General features: G+C 41.0%; 1 protein-coding gene across 3 annotated transcripts in view; it reads left to right on the forward strand.

Moving 5' to 3' along the window:
- Positions 1–19,298, forward strand: part of COA1 (cytochrome c oxidase assembly factor 1) — a 47,347-nt gene that overhangs the window by 18,682 nt on the left and 9,367 nt on the right. For 2 of the 3 annotated variants that reach the window (XM_074340516.1, XM_074340517.1), the window contains 3 exons: positions 15,534–15,586; positions 17,447–17,626; positions 18,119–18,218. In XM_074340516.1, coding sequence (XP_074196617.1) covers positions 18,134–18,218 — 85 coding nt within the window. In that variant the 5' untranslated portion in view covers positions 15,534–15,586; positions 17,447–17,626; positions 18,119–18,133. The remainder of the gene's footprint in view (positions 1–15,533; positions 15,587–17,446; positions 17,627–18,118; positions 18,219–19,298) is intronic. The other variant, XM_019718854.2, reaches the window with a different exon arrangement.

The following is a 19,298-nucleotide window of genomic DNA, read 5'->3' on the forward strand; positions in this document are numbered from 1 at the left end:
GCGGGCACAGGCTCTGCAAGTAGTGGACCCTGGCCGCCCGTGTGAACTTGATGTTCACGTAACCCAAGAGGGGTACGGTTGGGGCCTCTGGCAACGGCAGGAGCGTCTCCAGTTGCCAGTGGGATTTTGGTCCTAATTGTGGAAAGGAGCGGAGGTCTGCTACTCTCTAATAGAGAAGCAGCTGGCTGCTGTGTATGCAGCCCTAGTGGCCACAGAAGCCATCACAGGAACGGCACGAGTGTTGGTTCGAACAACCTATCCCGTCCAGGGGTGGGTCCGTATGTGGACCCAGGGACCCAAAATGGGGGTGGCATAGACCACCACCCTCGGCAAGTGGGGTGCTTACTTGGAGCAATGTAACACCCTTAGTTCAAACCCTTTGAGCACAGAGCTACAACAGGTCCTGGGGCCTGTGGAGCTTGTAGCCCAGGCTGAGCCAAGCGCTCTGCCTAGAGGGGAGGACTTGGAACCCTTGCCCTACAAAGAAGGACAGCACCCAGTACCTGAGGATGCCTGGTTTACCGATGGTTCTAGCCAAGGAGCTGCAGCCGTTTGGACGGCTATCGGTGTGCAGCCCAAAACAGACACCATTTGGTTTGATACTAGGACGGGCCAGAGTAGCCAGTGGGCTGAATTACGGGCTGTGTGGATGGTAATGAGCCACGAGCCTGGGCACCTAGTTATTTGCACTGATAGCTGGGTGGTGTTCCGGGGCCTAACGTTGTGGCTCCCTACGTGGAAACACCAAAAGTGGTTGGTAGGAGACTGTCCACTGTGGGGTCAAGTCATGTGGCAGGACCTCTGGGACCTAGGGCAGAGAAAGGAGGTGACCCTAATGCATGTCACAGGTCACCCCCCCCTTAGTGTCCCCAGGTAATGATGAAGCAGATGCCCTAGCACGGGTCCAATGGTTAGAACGGGCTCCTGCCACTGATGTGGCCCACTGGTTGCATAGGAAATTGCAGCACGCTGGAAGCTGAACCATGTGGCAGGTGAGCAGACGCTGGGGTCTGCCTTTGAAAGGGCAGGAGATAGTAGATGCCTGCTATGATTGTGCCATCTGTGCCCAGGACAGCCCCCAAAGGCGGAGGCTCCCCTGGGAGACACAGCAGATTACGCGAGGGAGGGTGCCCCTCACTCTCTGGTAAGTGGATTACATTGGACCTCTGCCTAAGGCCCGCAATGATATGTATGTGTGGACACAGCAGTGGACACTGCTATGGGGTTGATGTTTGCTTGGCTGTGTCCAGCTGCGGATCAGTAGCATACAGTGGTCGCTTTTACACGGCTGCACGCTCTCTATGGGCACCCCCAAGTCATTGAAAGTGATAGGGGTACCCATTTTACAGGGCAAGAAGTGCAACGCTGGGCTGCCGGGATGGCCATACAATGGTTGTTTCATACCCCGTATAACCCACAAGCAGCTGACATGATTGAACGCTACAACAGCCTTTTGAAGTTGTGTCAAAGCACCCTCCCACAATGTGTGACTGGGCCTCGCATCTATGGGACATCTTGTGACTCCTGAATGAGAGACCACGGAAGGGAGGACCCGCACCAGTAAATCTCTGCTACATCGAACAGCCGCTCCCATTCAGTTACAAGTTACCACAAGTGAGACTCTGTTAAAGCCAGGCTATAGCAGAAAGGGAAACATTTCGCTGCCAGCACCCACATGCTTGAAAGCAGGGGAACGGCAGCAGTGGACTTGGCCCTGGCAGGTCAAAAGCTCCCACTGTCGGTGGTTGTGCCTGATATCCCCAGGGGGGGCTGGTTTGACTCATGATTTGCAAGTGATGCCAGAGGTGGTGGGTAAATGGCCACCGCAAGTGACTGTAGTATACGGAGGTCCCGATACCAGGATGATTTTGCGGGGAACCTGTGTGCTCTCACTATGGCCTATTATGGGGTCTCCTGCTCTGTTACATGTTGAAACTATGCAAGGGATCCCAAGTACTGCCATAAAGGTCTGGTACCACAAATCGGGAAAGGTGCCAGTGGCAGCGACCCTCCTTTCCCAGGACAAAAAGCTAGCACGTATCCTCCCAGATGGAAGGGATTTGCCATTGTTGGTTCCTAAGACTACTGTTTCTTGCTGTTCGTAGGTGCCTCTAGGCTAATATGACACAGGGACCCTAGTGGAAGATGCTTGTCACGTAAATTGTGAGGCGTGACCCTGTAGGGGTGGAGTGTGGGGACAGATTCCCAGAGAGCAGTTTTCAGGCTCTTGGCCTCACATGGAAGGTGCTGGCTCGGGTTGTAGTTGGCCATCAGCTGTAACCAGTTAGCCAATTATCCCGATATAACTGCCGCGGCTGCAGCTGGTTGGGGAGTCGAGTTGAGTCGGTTGGTTGGCGGGCAAAGAAGCAGAGAGCAAGTTGCGGATCGTGTGGATCCAGCCTCCAGTGAGAATATAGTGGTATGACTCCCCTACCTATGGCTCTGTGGGTGTTCCTTTTTGGCCTCGCCATGTCCTGCGTTCTTATGTGGGGAGCAGGACTAGAGGCCCCGCAGGCCACCTCGTTCGACAAATGGCGCAGCGAGCAGGGTCTCCCACAGGACACTAACATTCAACTTGAAGATACTTTTTGTTACATTCTAAATTTAACCAGTGTCATCATAAATTAATTAAATTTTTCTACATCTGGAATATTTGTCATGAAAGACTATTGAACAGGGCAAGAAATACATGGCATATTTAAAATTTTTGTTTTAAGAAAGATAGCATCTAAATATTTATAGTTTTATCTTTTAATTTGACAAGCAGTAGTCTCTTCTGATCCTTTGTATTTGTGTGCTGTCAGATGTAATGTTTCTTTCATTTCTGATTTTGTTTAAGTCTTCTCTCTTTGTCTGGATAAAATATTGTGAATTTTGTTTATGTCTTATCAAAAAACAGCTCTTAGTTTTATTGACCTTTCTAATGTTTCCTGATCTCAATTTTATTTATTCTGTTCTGATTTTTTTTTTCTTTCTTTCTGCAAACTTTGGGCTTATTTTGCTTTTTTTTTAGTTCCTTGAGGTGTGTAAGGTTAGGTTGATTTTTGAGATCTTTCTTTTTTCTTAATGTCGTTTATCACTATAAACTTCCCTTTTATTTATTTATTTATTTATTATTTTTTATTTTTTTTAGCCATTTAAGATTTAATATTTTCCTTTAATCTCATGTTCACTGGAATAAACTTCCCTTTTAAAATTGCCTGTTACATCCATACATTTTGGTATGCTCTGTTTCTTTTTTCATTTGTTTCAAGATTTTTAAAAAATTTATTTTTTGATTTCTTCTTTGACCCATTGTTTGTTCACAAATGTGTTGTTTAACTTCCACACATTTGTGTCTTCAACAGTTTTTTTTTCTGTTACTGATTTCTAGTCCCATACCATTTTGGTCAGAAAAGATACTAGGTATGATTTCAGTCATCTTAAATTTGTTGAGACTTGTTTTGTGGCTAAATATATGATCTATCTATGCTTTGTGTGTGCTTGAGAAGAATATACATTCTGCTGCTTTTGGATTGAATGTTCTATATGCCTGTTAGGTCTATTAGGTTTAATGTATACTTCAAGTTGATTCCTTAATTGATTTTTTTCCTGAGTGATCTAGTCATTGTTGCAAGTAGAATATTGAAGTCCACTACTATGATTGTATTAATCTTTATCCCTTTATATCTGTTAATATTTGTTTCATATCTGTAGATGCTCCACTGTTGGGTGCATATACATGATTGATATATCCTCTTGATGAATTGACTCCATTATTTTATAAAAATTTTTATGTCTCTTATTTCAGTTTTTGAGTTCAAGTCTATCTTCTCTGAAATAAATACAGGCACTCCTGCTCTCTTTGGTTTTCATTTGCATGGAATATTTTTTCCATCCCTTCATTTTGAGCCTATGTGTATATCTGAAGCTGAAGTTTGTGTCTTTTATGCATCACATAGTTGTGTTTTGGTTTTTATCCATGCATCCACTCTATGCCTTTTCATTGGAAAATTTACATTTACTATTAACCCATTTTCATTTAAAGTAATTACTGGTAGGTAAGAACAGATTAATGTCATTGTATTGTTTTTCTGATGTGTTTTGTAGTTCCTGTGTTCCTTCTTTTTCCTGCTGTTTCCTTTGTTTTCTTGTGAATTTGCTGCTGTTTTCTTGGAATTGATGATTTCCCCAACTTTGATTCCCTTTCTCATTATCTTTTATATATCTACTGCAAGTTTTTGCTTCTTGGTTACCTTACATACAACATCTTACAGATATAACAGTCTATTTTACGCTGATGACAATTTAACTTTGCATACAAAAACTACCATTTTATTTTTCCCTCACCTTTTTTGTTTTTCATGTCACAATTTATAACTAATTTACAAATTATTGTAGCTATAGGTATTTTTCATACTTTTCTCCTTTAACTTTTATACTAGAGTTAAGTGGTTAGCACGCCAACATGTTTCAGTATTAGAATATTCTGAATTTGACCATGTACAATCATGTGCCACTTAATGACAGGGATATGTCCTGCGAAATGCATCATTAGGTGATTTTGTCATTGTGCGAACATCATAGAGTGCACTTATACAAACCTAGATGGTACAGCATGTGTACAAAACACACAAGATTAAATCAAGCACAAGAGTAAATGATGCAATTAAGAGACACTGTAAACGAGATGTATGAGGCTGCTGCTGGTGTAACATGGCATAACTGTTTTGCAGAACTTTTTTTAATAACAAGAAAGAGTGTACTCCAAAATGACAAAAGTATATTGCAGTAAGTACACAAACCAGTAACGTAGTCATTTATTACCGAGTATTATGTACTGTTCAAAATTGTATGTGCTATACATTCATATGACTGGCAAGACAGATTTGTTTACACCAGTATCACCACAAACATGTGAGTAATATGTTATACACAACTTTAAAATGGCTACAAAGTCACTAGGGTATAGGAATTTTTCAGTTCCATTGTAATTTTAAGGGACCACCATCATATATGCAGTCTGTAGTTGACCAAAAAGGTCATTATGAGACACATGAGTGTACTTACATTTACTACTAGTGTGTTGTATATATTTTCATGTTACTAATTAGTGTCCTTTTATTTCAGCTTGTAGAACCCCTTTCAGCATTTTTTGTAAGGCAGGTATGGTAGTTATGAACCCTCTGTTTTGTTTGTTTGTTTGTTTGTTTGTGAACATCTTTATCTCTCATTTCTGAAGGACAATTTTGCCAGATAATGTAGGCTTGACTGGAACCCCCACCCCCGCCAGCTTTGTGAATATATCATACTACTCTCTCTTGGCCTGGAAGATTTTTGCAGAGAAAACCGCTGTTAGCCTTATGGGAGTTCCCTTGTGAAGATTTTTTTTCTCTTACTGCTTTTAAACTTCTCTCTTTGTCTTTTATTTTAATGTGTTTTGGAGAAGATCATTTTGGATTGAATGTTTTTTGATACCTATGAAATTAATGAACTTAGATGTCCAAATCTCTCCCTAGATTTGGGAAGTTCTCAGCCATTATTTCTTTAAATAAGCTTTCTGTCCCCTTTTCCTCTCTTCTCTTCTGGAACTGCAATAATACGTAGATTATTTTTTTCTAAATCATTCACATAGTCTTTCTTCCCTCTTTTTCATTCTTTTTTCATCATTCTCTGACTGGATAATTTCAAAAGTTATGTCTTCTACTTCACAGATTCTTCTGCTGATCCATTCTCCTGTTGATATTCTATTGCATTTTTCATTGTATTCTTCAACTGTAGAATTTTGTTTGGTTCTTTTTTATGATCACTGTTTCTGTTAAACTTTTCTCTTTTTTTGTTTATTTACATTTGCTTCCATTTTCTCCTTTATTAAAAACGATTGGAAGCTGAGAAATACCAAATTGAGAGTAAAACTACGAAACAGAAAGACATGCAATATAGGAAACAGGAAATCAAAGGAAGGAGACTAAGGGAATTCCCAGAATGATGACTAGAAGATTCCAAGGTGCCAGCTGTGTATTATATGTAGGAGATAAACACTCCAGATTGGAGGGTTATGACTCAAGACATAAAAATGTTAAGGCAATAAGTACAAAGATGCTTGCTATCAATGTTGTGTCTTTTTAACCTGAAAACAGAATTCCCTGGTGAATTTGACCCAGATTTTAAATGTTCTCAGCTTGTCTTGACTATATACTATAGAAGTTCCTGCTGCCCCCTCGTGCGCTGCAGCCTGATGTACAGGTGAGGTGAATACATCACTTCTCTGATGTATTCAGCATTGACCTACTCCTAAGACCTGGTAGGTAGCCATAGAGAGCTTGGAAAGAAAAGATACACAGTAGCCTCCTCTCACCTACATTCCTGCTGTAAATTCAAGGATAGTAGCCTGTACTACCCTACTAGAAGACCTGTTGTTAACCTATGTGTTTTCTAGGATTCATGTTTTTGCCTATTAACTTTTTTTTTTTTAACTTTTATTTATTTAAGTGTGTTTTTCCAGGACCCATCAGCTCCAAGTCAAGTAGTTGTTTCAATCTAGCTGTGGAGGGCGCAGCTTACAGAGGCCCATGTAGGAATCGAATCAGCAACCTTGTTGTTAAGAGTTTCACGGTCTAACCAACTGAGCTAACCGACCACCCCTGCCTGCTAACTTTCAGAAAGGAATTCTGTTAACTTTCTGGAAAGCTGAAACTGGACATTGACTCCAGAATGTGTAGTTTATCATTCCCTATTATCCTTACCTACGTTCCTTTATAAGGGAACCCTGCCTTTGTTTATCTAGTTTTGTGATTTCTATTCAGTTATATATATTGTTATGTATTAAAGTAAAACTAATCAGAAAAGCAAGGAAATGATTAACACAGAAATCAGGATAGTGATTACCTCAGGAGAGGGAAGGAAATGAACTCCGGGGGCCTTTAAGGGCCTGGTAATGAACGGGCAGTGAATATATGGGAGTTTATTGCATTCATTTCTCTTCATGTGCCCACGTAGGTATTTTATATGTTCTTATATATGTATGTTTGATGCATATGAAAATAAAACTTAAAAAAGATATTTTGAGGTATAATTGTCATATAACATTGTATTAGTTTCAGATGTCAATATAATGTTTCAGTGTTTATATGTATTATGAAATGATCACCACAAGTTTAGTTAACACTCATCACCATAGTTGCAAAATTTTTTTCTTGTGATGAGAACTTTTAAGATTTACTCTTTCAGTAGTTTTCATATTTCCATAGTTGCATCCTCATCACGTATGTATTTTACAACTTGAAATTTATACCTTTTGACCACCTTCACCCTTTTCACCCACCTCATACCCCCCACCTCTGGCAACCACCAATGTGTTCTCTATATCTATGAGCTCAGTTGTTTCTTTCTCTTAAGATTTCACATATAAGTGAGATCATATGGTATTTGTCCTTCTCTGTCTGACTTATTTCACTTAGCATAATACCCTCTACTTGCATCCATATTATCACAAGTGGTAAGATTTCATTTTCTTATAGCTAAGTAATATTCCATTGTATGTACAAGGTCTGACAATTAAATTCGTGAGCTCATCCTAGAAAAAGTGCTACATACCTCATTGCTGAATATCACTATGGTCACCTTCAAAGTACTCCCCTTGGGAAGCTATGCACCCACGCCAGCGCCTAGTCCACCCTTCAAAGCAATTTTGTAACAGTTTTTCTGGAATGGCCATCAGAGCTGTCATTGTATTACCCTTGATGTCCTGAATGCCATCAAAATGTCTTTGAATATTTCCTTTATCTTTGGTAAACAAAGAAGTCACTGGGGACCAGATCAGGTGAGTAGGGAGGGTGTTCTAATACAGTTATTTGTTTACTGGCTAAAAACTCCCTCACAGACAGTGCGTGAGCTAGTGCATTGTTATGATGCAAGAGCCATGAATTGTTGGTGAAAAGTTCAGGTCGTCTAACTTTTTCACGCAACCTTTTCAGCACTTCCAAATAGTAAACTTGGTTAACTGTTTGTTCAGTTGGTACAAATTCATAATGAATAATCCCTCTGATATCAAAAAAAGGTTAGCAACATTATTGCAACAAGTTCATGAACTTAATTGTCAGACCTCAGATGTACTGTGTTTCCTCGAAAATAAGACCTAGCTGGACAATCAGCTCTAATGCGTCTTTTGGAGCAAAACTTAATATAAGATCTGGTATTATATTATGTTACGTTATATTTTATATTATATAATATATTATATTGCATTACATTACATTATATTATGTAAGTCTGCGTCTTATAGTAAAATAAGACCAGGTCTTGTATTAATTTTTGCTCCAAAAGATGCATTAGAGCTGATTATCCGGCTAGGTCTTATTTGCCGGGAAACATGGTAGCATATATAGCATGCAGTTCAGGGCCTGGTGCAGGAAGTGCTCTATAAATTTAAAGTATTTATTTTTTTATAAGATGTAATATATCTTTCACTAGTGTTTCAGGGAGGCTATGTAGATTGATTATACAATGTCTGAGTTCTTTCCAAATTTATAATGCCTTGCTTTTGTCTTCACAGTTTGGTTGGTGGTAGAATTCTTGGATCATACTCCTTACTTCTCAGGAATTTATTGTTACTCCATTGTCTCTGGGAGTTCATTGTCCTTTATATCTTTTGGGGGAACTGATTTTTTTTTCTTTTTTGTCCTGTAGTACAAAAATTTTGCCAGTAAGTGTTGGTGAATAGAACTGAAACATGCATGGTCTGCATTTTTATATGTTTTTCAACTCAACATGTTAAAATTTTTTGTAGCATAATTTTTGTTTTATGTCATCTTCCATTTAACAGCAATTAACAATTTGTTTGGTAGCTCTTAGTTCTAAAATCTGCATTTGTCACCTCACTTTGCATTTTCATATAGTTGGTTTTTCAATTTTTCAACATTATGGAAAACTTCTTGAATGTAACTTCTTCATTATGAACTCAGCTTTTCCTCCATGTTAATTCTGCTGTTTTTCTCCCGTGCTAATAATATCAGTTCTGCTCTTGCATTTTCAAGTTTCCTTGAAATCTCTCCTTATCTGAGTTTCTTCCATTTCCTTGCCAGCATAGTGCCTCTTTATTCTAATTCCACTTGATACTTGCAGTGTCTTTCTATAACCAATTAAGTGTCCAAATCAATACTTTTCTCCGTGTTATTTTATTTTCTGGAGTAAATTGTTGCTGTGGCCAGTCCTGACTCTACAGACTGTGAAGTTGTACTTACTAGGATTATAGTCTCCAAATGGATATAGAAAAAGAGCTTCTGGGCAGGGCCAGGAGAGTGGCTATCAGGACCCATCCAACTTGGGGCTGGCCGGCCTGCTTCCTGATTGCTACAAACCCAGAAACTTTAGATTAGGGATGGAGAGGTGAAGAACTCAACTCTCTTCTAACATACTTCCTAACAGCTGTGCTATTCCCTTTCAGAGGCAAGAATGCAGTTGACCCTTGGTGTGTTTCTCTGTCTTCATTCACACTGTAGTTAGAAATTTCTCCCAGACTCTAGCAAATTGTTGTTTAGGGCAGGCTCTCTTTTCTGTCTTTTTGTGTGTATGTCTTTATAAGTGTTTTAAATGTGGGATTTGTAAATTCATGTCAGGAGGTGGTAGCCTGGTAGTAACCCTCTTAAATTAGGTGTTGTCTTTTTTAACTTACATTTTATTAATCTGTAAAAAATATTAATCATTTTTATTGGCACTGGGAACCTCTCTCCAGGTAGCCATGGTTTACCTGAGATCACTAACATACTTTTGATAAAAAGAATGTTGTACAGCCTTTTATTAACGTTCTTAACTCAGCTGAACCAAAGGGAGAAAGTTACTCCAAGGTGCTTACCTCAGGATTAGCCTGTTAAGAATAAAATAGTACGCAAAACTTTTCCTCAAAAATCATTTAATAATTTTAGGACTCCAGAGGCAAAACTGGGTTGAAAAGGTGGCACTTACACGTTTATGCTAAATTTTTTTAAATGCTTCCTACTCTTTTAATTGAGGACAGTGTATGTGTGTTGAGGGGGATGCTTAAACAACAGAAATTTATTTCCTTACAGTTGTGGAAGCTGGAAATTCAAGATCAAGGTGTTAGCAGGTTTGGTTTCTTCTGAGGCCCTTCTCCTTGGCTTATAGATGGCCTCCGTCTTTCTGCTTCATATGGTTTTCTCTCCGTGCTTGTATCTCTGGTGTCTCTTTTTCTTATGACACCAAATTGAATTAGCTCCACCCTAATGGCTTCTTTAACATAATCACCTTTTTTTTTTTTTTTCATTTTATTGAGGTATAATTGGCAACTGAAATTGTAAGGTATTTAAAGTGCACATTGTGATGATTTGATTTGTGTGTACACTGAAATGATTCCCCAGTCTAGTTAATTACCAAATCCATCACTTCACATATTTAGTTGTTTTTGTTTGTTTGTTTTTTGGCTTTTGGGGTGTTTTTGGTATTTTTTGTTTGTTTTTGGTGGGAATGTTTAAGAATTGAAAAAAATGTTTTATCATATTTACTTGCATGCTTTTATCTTTTTGTTTTTGGTATTACCCTTTCTGTCTCCTTTACCTCAAAATGCATTTTATCTTTTAAAGTTTAGCCTTGTTTTATTTATTTTGCTATTCATACTTTCTTTTCTTCTAACTTTTTTGTTTTTGGTCTTTTTGGTTTTATTTGTTCCTTATCATTCTTTCATTCTAATTTTAATTCTTACTGCTTTAATTTTTTCATCTCTATTTTCTTAAGCATGATTTCCTCTCCTCCCCACCCTGTCATGGTTTAATTTTATAAAGGCTGGAAGCATTGAAAGGCTATGTAATCCTCAGGGTGGTAGTAGCAGTGGGCAGTGTCATTCAACACATAGGGAAGATTTATGTCTCCTTCTCCTCCCAGTAGTCTCTAAGTAGATTTTTATATCTCTTTGTTTTGTCTTGACCCTAAAATTGTAACTTGGGGATATATTGATTAAAACTATTTCCTAGAATAGTGGTGATTTTCCTGCAGATAGCATATGCGAACTTTTAAAGTAGCTTTTGGACAACATGTATACCACCTGTATGAGAAGCTGATTGTTCTGAAATCCATGGTCTGTAACATGGGCTTTGTCTCTCAGTGGAAAGACCGTTGCCTCTGGGGTCAGACAGATGCAGTGTAATAGCTCTGCTGTGGAATAACTCTGCTGTGGAATAGTTGACCAGGAGCAAGTTTCACTTTTCTTGAGGCATTTTTTTTCCTAGCTCAAAAGCAATAATAATATCTACCTTTCATAGTTATTATAAGAAATAGTGTTAGTGCATATAAAATATCCTGCATTGTGCCTGGTCCAAGGAGTCTTTCAGATGTGGGACAAGCCAGACCTGCTGTATGTCACCCAGAGAAAATAAAGCGAGTGCCTAGATGATGTCTGGAGTGGGTCTGCCTAACAAAGCTAACAGTTAGAAAAGAGCCACGGGTGTTGGTAGGCCTGCTGGGAAGGTCACATGGCCCCTGGGTTCAGGATCAGGTTTGTGACTTTGCTCCTACTTCAACTGCCTGCAATGCCTGCTTCTAGCATATTAAGATCAACTGTGGTTTTAACAATTTGGGGGTGGTAGTGTAGAGAAAAGAATCACTTTAATAAGTAGACTCGGTGTGTAAGGCACAGCCCAATTTCAGAAATACTACAGTGTGAGAAAAACGGCCTCTTAAAAATCAAGGGCTTTTATCTGTAGTTTGGTCCATCTTTCTCAGCTGGGTTTTGGGATGATTGTCTTGCTGTGAGGGTCTCCTGAGCTCACAGGTTATTAAACTAAGGGATTTCATCGCAGGGACTGGCAAATCTCTACTTGAGGCTCCCACCATCTGACCTGCCCCTGTAGGGTGGTCTGCCTGTAGCCCACTGTCAGAATCATGGGAAGACGTCTGTTTCATTTATTGCCACAGGCTCTTAATCTTTTAAGATATGGTGGGTAGGTGGTGCGTGTGGCATGGATAGAGGAAAGCCCTTTCTGTTTCCCAGGAACTCCTAAGGGATCAAATAACCAGTCTTTTCTATGCTTTGTTCCGGCAGACACTGGTTCCTAAGTTTGGCTACATATGAGGATCCCCTGAGGAGGCTAAAAAACACCAATGCCTAGATCCCATTCCTCAATTCTATTTTAATGGACCTGGGTGTGACCTGGGCTTTTTATTCTCTTTTTTCTTTCTTTCTTTTCTTTTTTTTTTTTTTTTTGTGTGTGTGTATATTGTTTAAAAAAAAAAAAAAAAAAAAAAACTTTTCAGGTGATTCTGTCATGTAGCTGAAGTTGAGATTGAACCACCACACTGTTCCCACCACGCCCTGGTTGGATCCTGCCTGTGGTTCAAGCCCTCTGGCTGCTTCTGTTCACCCCCCTAGTGATGCTTCCTGCAGACCCCCTTCATCTGGTCAGGGGCTCCAGACGCGACAAACAGCGGGGCCACCAACCCTGTGCCGAGTGGAGCAGATCTGCAGGCATCTGGTTTACAGATTGCACATTGGCTCCAGAAAGGGGTTCAGTACTTTGAATAAAAGTTTGTAAGCCATTGGCTTTTGGGGGCCTAAGTCACCCTTTGTGTGTCAGAGCAGAGCTGCTAGGACTGGTTTCTTGAGAGAACTTGATATACTTTTTCCACCTTCCTGCAGCTACACCAACCCCTTAATTTTCAAAATGGGTTGCAATCCTCTCCTCTTGGTTAACTGTAAAGCAAAAAAAAAAATTTCCTAACTGGCTGCATAGTAGACTAATTGAATTTAAGCTTCTTGCAGATTTTCACATCAAATTTAAAAAAAATTCAATTCTTATCAAAAGCTTAGTTCTACAATGTAGAGATAGCCGAAAATCTCTAGTTTTCTGCAGTGCCTTTTTGATTTTTTTTTTTCTGTGAGGTTGGGGGGCTACTGAGGACTTTTCAAAAGACAGCTGATGAGGCAGGTAAACTGAACCTGGTTAAAAAGTGGTAGGGGCTGAGTCTCCTGTCTTGTGACCCAGGTCCCAAACCTGTCACCACACTTTGACACACGGAGCAGCTCCCTGGAGACCAGGTGGATCATGATTGCTCCATCTCTCCTTTGAATCAGGGTAGCCCATCAGAGCTTCCCACTAAGTCTCCACTGTTTTAGCCACTTGTAAAATTCTGTGTATTGTTTTTTCTTGGAGTGTGCTTCTGGCTTTCATTATGGGATGTTATTTAAAAAAAGTAATTTGAAAGTTATGAACTTAAAAATACTGGGGATGTTGATTGCAACACCAGCCACTTCAGAGAGTCCCTTTCTAAGCTTGCATGAAAGAGATCTTTCTCAGGCTTCATGTGTTACTAGGAAATGTCATATTCCTCCTGTGCTGCTGATTTGCATTATCCCACGGACATTGTGCCCTGTGGCTGCTCAGTCTCCCCTTTCTGCTCAGCAAAGAGGAAGCTCAGTATTAGATCTGTGGCCACCTTGAAGAAATGTGTATTGCGTGAGAGTGTTTAATTTTGTGCTCTTTACCCCAGCTGTATTTCTCTTAAAGTTATTTTCCATTTGTCTTTATTTCCTCATCGATGTCTTTTTTTCTCTTCTAATGTATGTATCCTTTTTGGAATAAGTTGGTGTACAAATTAGCAAATAAACAAGAACTATCTTAAATATTTTAATAAACTGTCCTTTTGACCCATTCTTACTCGGTCTCAGCTCTTGCCTTTGCTAATATGTCACAAAAGTCTCCAGCGGGTCCTGCTGTGTTGTTCTCCTCCTGCTGCATCCCCTCACCCTCACCTGCAGAGAGAGCGCAGCGACACTCAGGGTAGATGGCGGTCCCTAGCAGCAGCGCTCGCCTCCATGCCAGCCCCACCTCCTTGGCTTGCCATTTGCACTGACCTGAAGCCCTTCTCCCACTCCTGCTCCTTTCTCTGCTCAGAGTTACCTTTCTTTGTTATGCTTTTGCCGTTGCCCTCCAGGCCAGGCTGACCACGTCCTTTCCTGGCACACACCCCTGGTCAGCTGAGCAGGATTGCTATGTACCTATGGGCGCCTTTGTGCAAATTACAAAAAGGCGTCCACCCGCCTCCAAGACGCTTTATCAAACTTCCCACTGTTGGAACACTGTCTTCCTAAACCTGTGAGTCTGGGCTGTTCACCTATGAGTGGCACCCTGTTAGGGGTGTGCCCTCCCAGCTGCACAGTTACCCTTGATGACCCTGAGTTGTGATTGCTGTGAACTATTGGAGTCCACTCATCACTATCTGTCTGACCAGAGCAGGCACTCACAGCCATTTAAGCAAAAGAAAGAACAAAGGTGCAAATGTATGCCATGTTCTTTTCTGGAAAAATAGCGGGGGAGGCATGCCTGACAAGGTCTTTTGCATTGAACATGATGAATATATTGTAATTCAGAGAGACATTTTTTTCCCCCACATTTCAGTATTTCTGAAATCAGTGGGTACTTTAAAGCCAGTGTACCATGGTGGTTGAGAGTACGGACCCTGGAGACAGCCTGTGTCTGAATCCCAGTTCTACCACTTAGACACTTATTTGTGTGACTTCAGGCATGTTACCTAACCAATCAATGCCTCAGTTTACTCATTTGTAAATTGGAGATGATAGGGTTACTGGGAAATGACATTGAACCTTGGCTCTTTGTCTTCTTGAAGGAATGAATTCAATCAACAGACTTTGTGCAGAATAAAACAGCGAGAAATGTATTAGTAAAAGAAAGTACACTCCAAGACATGGAACGGGATGACCCAAGAGAGGGAAGCAGCCTCTCTTTACATTCCATGAGAGCTTTCATTTCTATGGGTAGAACTGCTTCCCCCCTCCCTTCTCTTATCTCTTTCTCTCCTGAGGTGCCTAGTCCTCTGACATTTAGCAATGTGTTTCTTTGATTTAGGGGCATTGAGTAAACACATCCCTTTGGGGTATGGAAAGCCTGGAGTCCTTCTGGGCAGCTGCAAGAGATCTTGATCCAACTAGGGACTGCAGCAAGGGGCTTTCTAACTGGGGCTAAATTTCCCCTCCTGCTCATTTCTGTCTGCCTACCCTATCAACAGTAATTGTTCCTACTTCATGGGGTTGTTGTGAGAATTAAATGCACTATTATATGCACAGTATTTAGAATAATACCAGATACCTAATAGTAACAGATATAAATGTTTACTATTATTATCAATATTAAAGGGTATGTATACATTTATTTCTTTTTAACCCTGACAAGCTGTTTTTTAATTCATGATGTACAGCTTATATTGATAGCATCTTGTTTTGATGGGCACTTTGGTCACACACCTGCTACTGTGTGCCCTCCCCCACCACACCAGTTTTCTAGTTGCTGCAAAGAAAGATACACACAGGAAACCTGCAACTTTGTTTTTTTCTTCCTTACAGGGCAGAAGAGAAAGGGGGAAAACTAGGTCCCTTTGACATACAGACAAGGCTTGTTTTAGAGTTTAAACTTAACTTCTTCTTGTTCATGTTCTAAAGCTTGGATTGGTAATAAACCTTGGCTCTATAAAACTAGACAGAGAGAATTGGATTTGAAAAAGTGTTTTTACTGTGAAATCTTTAATTGCAGGACAACTTTCCTTTGATGATTTTCAAGAAAGCTGTGCTACAAAGTGGCAAAAGGTAATGAATGATCTGGGGCCAGGTTCCCTATTACAGGCTTCCAGGAACCCTCAAGTTAGATACTAGATGAGAGTCACTCCCTGAATAGCTGTGGTTTCTACAGGCCACTAGTGTTTGCTTGTGGTAGTAACTTCACAAAAAGAATGGAGTGGTGTGTTCTGCATTGTTCAGGATGTCGTTTTCCCTTGTGCCCCATGCTAGTTTGAGAAGCTACAGCCTTGTGGGAAGCTCTGCAGAACTCAGGCTCACTGCCTCACCCTGTTGAACTCTCCTTCAGATTAAGCAAGATCTGACTCATGCATTCTTTGGAGATGCTCTGACCGTTTTCATTATTATGTTATCGGGAAATGACGTTGAAACTTGGTTTTTCTCTTCTTGAAGGAATGAATTCAATCAAAAGACAGAATTTTGTGCAGCAATAAGACAGCAAGAAGTTTATTAGTAAAAGAAAGTACATCCCAAGAGATGGAGCAGGCTGACCCAAGAGAGGGAAATAGCCTCTCCTTACATTGCGTGAGGGCTTTCATTTCTGTGGGTAGAATTGCCTCCGCCTCTCTTATGTCTCTTTCTCCTCCTGAGGTGCCTAGTTTTCCTTTCTCTGGCATTTAGCAATGCATTTATTTGATTTAGGGGCATAACTAAACACACCCTTATTTTTTGAGTGTAGAGGCGTAAGTAAATACACGCTTTTTATTTTATTTTTATTTTTTGGTGTAGGGGCATAAGTAAACACATTGCTTTTGGGTATGTGGCAGCCTGGAATCCTGCTGGGCAGCTGCCAGGAATCTTAACCCAAGTAGGGGCTGCAGCAAGAGGCTTTCTAACCAGAGCTACATTTTTTTTCCTGCTCATTTCTATCTACCTACCCTATCAATCAGACTAAATGGCTTTTCCCAGATCATATTACTTTAATTGACATCACACTAAACTTTAATAAATTTCTTGCATACTGTACAGCATCAGCTGAAACTCTTAACAGGAGTTGCAGTACATTTATTTGGGGTTTCAGCCACCTTTTCTTAGTTGTACAAAACAGTATACTAGTAAATAATTCAAGGATGATTTAAAACTTCACCCTGCCTAATTTTTAAGTTAATCAAAACATTTTATGTACATAAACCTGGATTCAAGGTTATTTCTGTATAGAACTAGTCAACTTTAGCCCTGTCCATGGGTATATTTAATCATCATTTCCCAGAAAGAACATCCACTTGAGGAACTTTCTCCAACAGTCCTCTTTATGGATTCATTTACCTTCAGGTTTCAGAAATAATAGGTATATAGTTGTTACTGCTCGCCTATCCTAGAAGGCAGAGAAGCAGATGGTGTGCATGTGTTTACCTTGACTCACAGAAGCAGCCAGTGGAGGAACTAGCATCATACCTAGCTCTTCACTGTGCTGTCTCCGACCCCATTAGGTCACATCAAAGGCTGTTTTCTAAAGAAGCTCATAAAATCTAAGGTTAAGTATCCAAATGAGAACATAAACACTTATTGTCTTCTTTTATCTAAACCTGGAATTTCCATCTCAAAATCTCATTTCTTTTTGGAGAAATGTCAGCAAAGACAGACAGAGAGGAATTTTTCTCCCCTGGGTGAGGATGCTGATGCAGTGTGGGTGACCACAGCACAGTGGAGGAGCCTCCAGAACGAATCTGACTCACAAATATATTTTGTTAGGTTTGTTCTTTAATTGGTTGTCAAAATTTACAATTCAGGCAATTTCACATAAAAGGCTTTTGAAAACTTGGAAGAACCATCAGACTTGGGCCACTTGGCCACAGTCAGCTGGGGCAGAGCTGAAGTTGCCCCCTTACTGGGCCATGTGTTCCTCACCTTTCAGTGTCTACTGTCATTTAGGTGATGCTTCTAGCCCTGTGGGCGTTGGAACTGTGATCCCTGATGTAAGCCAGTATCCTAGTATTTTTGGCCAGCGGGTGTGAGCAGTGGTTAAGTGGCTTCCAGGAAGGAGGATCATCAAGGCCTACCTGCGGCTCCTAGCCCAGCCCCAACCTTCAGGGGACAGGAGTGAAGGAAGAGGTGGGTATGGTGCTCTGAATTTGTGGAGCTGGCTCCTCTCCACTTTTCATTTAGCCTGAAGGTCATGACCACAGTTTCTTAATCCAGGGTGTAGGACATTTTTCCAAATATGAAAGAAAGCAGCCAGTGACCACTCAGATCCATTTGAAGGCTCACGAGACAAGCTATTATCACAAAAGGCTAAGTGTCCTGTTTATTAGCCGGCATGACCTAGTGGCTGTGCTTCCTGGATGAGCAGGACTTGCTGCAAGGCTGGGTTCTGTCCATCACCCCTACAGCTTGGGTCCCAGATGTGGGCCACCCTCAGAAGGGCACTTCTGCTTTGGGTCCAAAACCACTCCTGGTGTTTTGAAAGTCAACAAGGGAGGAAAGGTGACCTTGCCTCCTTGCTGGCTTCCTCCCTAGCTCTCCTTTCCCTGTGGGGCCCAATCCAGGCAAGCTCCTTGGCACAAACCTGAATCTAACAATAAATTCCCATCTTTTGTTTTTAAGTCTCCAGGAAGCAGGATGCCAGTGCCTCTGGGGAAACTGGTCCTTTTTACCAGTATGACAACGAGTGGGGGCTGTGCCCTTGTGTATTACCTCATACAAAGTAAGTACCTAGCAACCAACCACCTGAGGCTGGCCTTGTCCTAGCTCTCCTACCCCTGTTCCTCCATCAAAGGAAATAATTCAGATGCTTTCTGCAGATTAGGGAAAGCAGGAAAAGGCTATTTTTAGAAGCCAGTATACCTTTCCATTCCCTATAGCCTCCTACTTATCTTATAATTCCAGTTTTTTAGGAGCCACAGTGCAAATAAAAGGACTCCAGTGTGTTTGCATAAGAAGCCTTGAAAAAATCAAGATGGGCTTTCACTCCAGTGCACACACAGGAGATCCAGTATTTCTGAGATGATATAAAAAACAGAAGGTTCACAGTTGGGGAAAACTGGCTATTTCTCAAGTGTCCTCAGCCTGTTTGCCCTGCAATCTTTAATGTTGATTTAATGAAGGAGGTGACCTTGAGCACAGGACTCTGGTGAGAGCAGGAAATAAAAGCAGGGTCTAGGATGGAAAAATCTTGACAGTTGTGGCTTCTAGCCCAACTACACTCAAATTTGAATTTGCAAAGACATGCCACAATTATTGTGAGCAGCGAAGACATTTAAGGTCATTTAATTGCTACTGGTTACAAAGTAGCAGCATTTTTTAGAATGACTTTCTTTGAAGCTCTTCATGCCCTCCCAGCTTGGCTGCTCACCCTGACTGCAGCATTTTCACTTCCTGTGGGGATGTTAGAATCACCAGCAGACAAACAGCACAGTGTCCTCTCCCGATTCTTCCCCACCTTCTTTCAGTTGGCCCAGAGGTCCTGAGTCTAGAGGTGGCCCAAGATAAGCATTCCCAGGGATAATTCAGACTGGAATAACTCAGGCTCCTCTCCCTTCTGCCAAAGGGAGAGAGGCAGGACAGACAGGAATCGGTGCATATTACAGAGTCTGATGGCCTTCCCCTTTAGGAGGCTGGAGTCAGCTGATAGCGACAGCTTAGTCAGGATCTGCAGCCAACTGGTTCAGTCTAGCTCCAGCTCTTGACTAGCTGTGTGACCTGTGGAGGAGTCCCTCACCTTCCTGGGCCTGCTATCTGTGTGATGAGGGATAAGTCATGAGGTTGTGAAAATTAAATAAATCTC

This window comes from Rhinolophus sinicus, linkage group LG09, assembly GCF_036562045.2.
Source record: "Rhinolophus sinicus isolate RSC01 linkage group LG09, ASM3656204v1, whole genome shotgun sequence".
Taxonomy (NCBI): domain Eukaryota; kingdom Metazoa; phylum Chordata; class Mammalia; order Chiroptera; family Rhinolophidae; genus Rhinolophus; species Rhinolophus sinicus.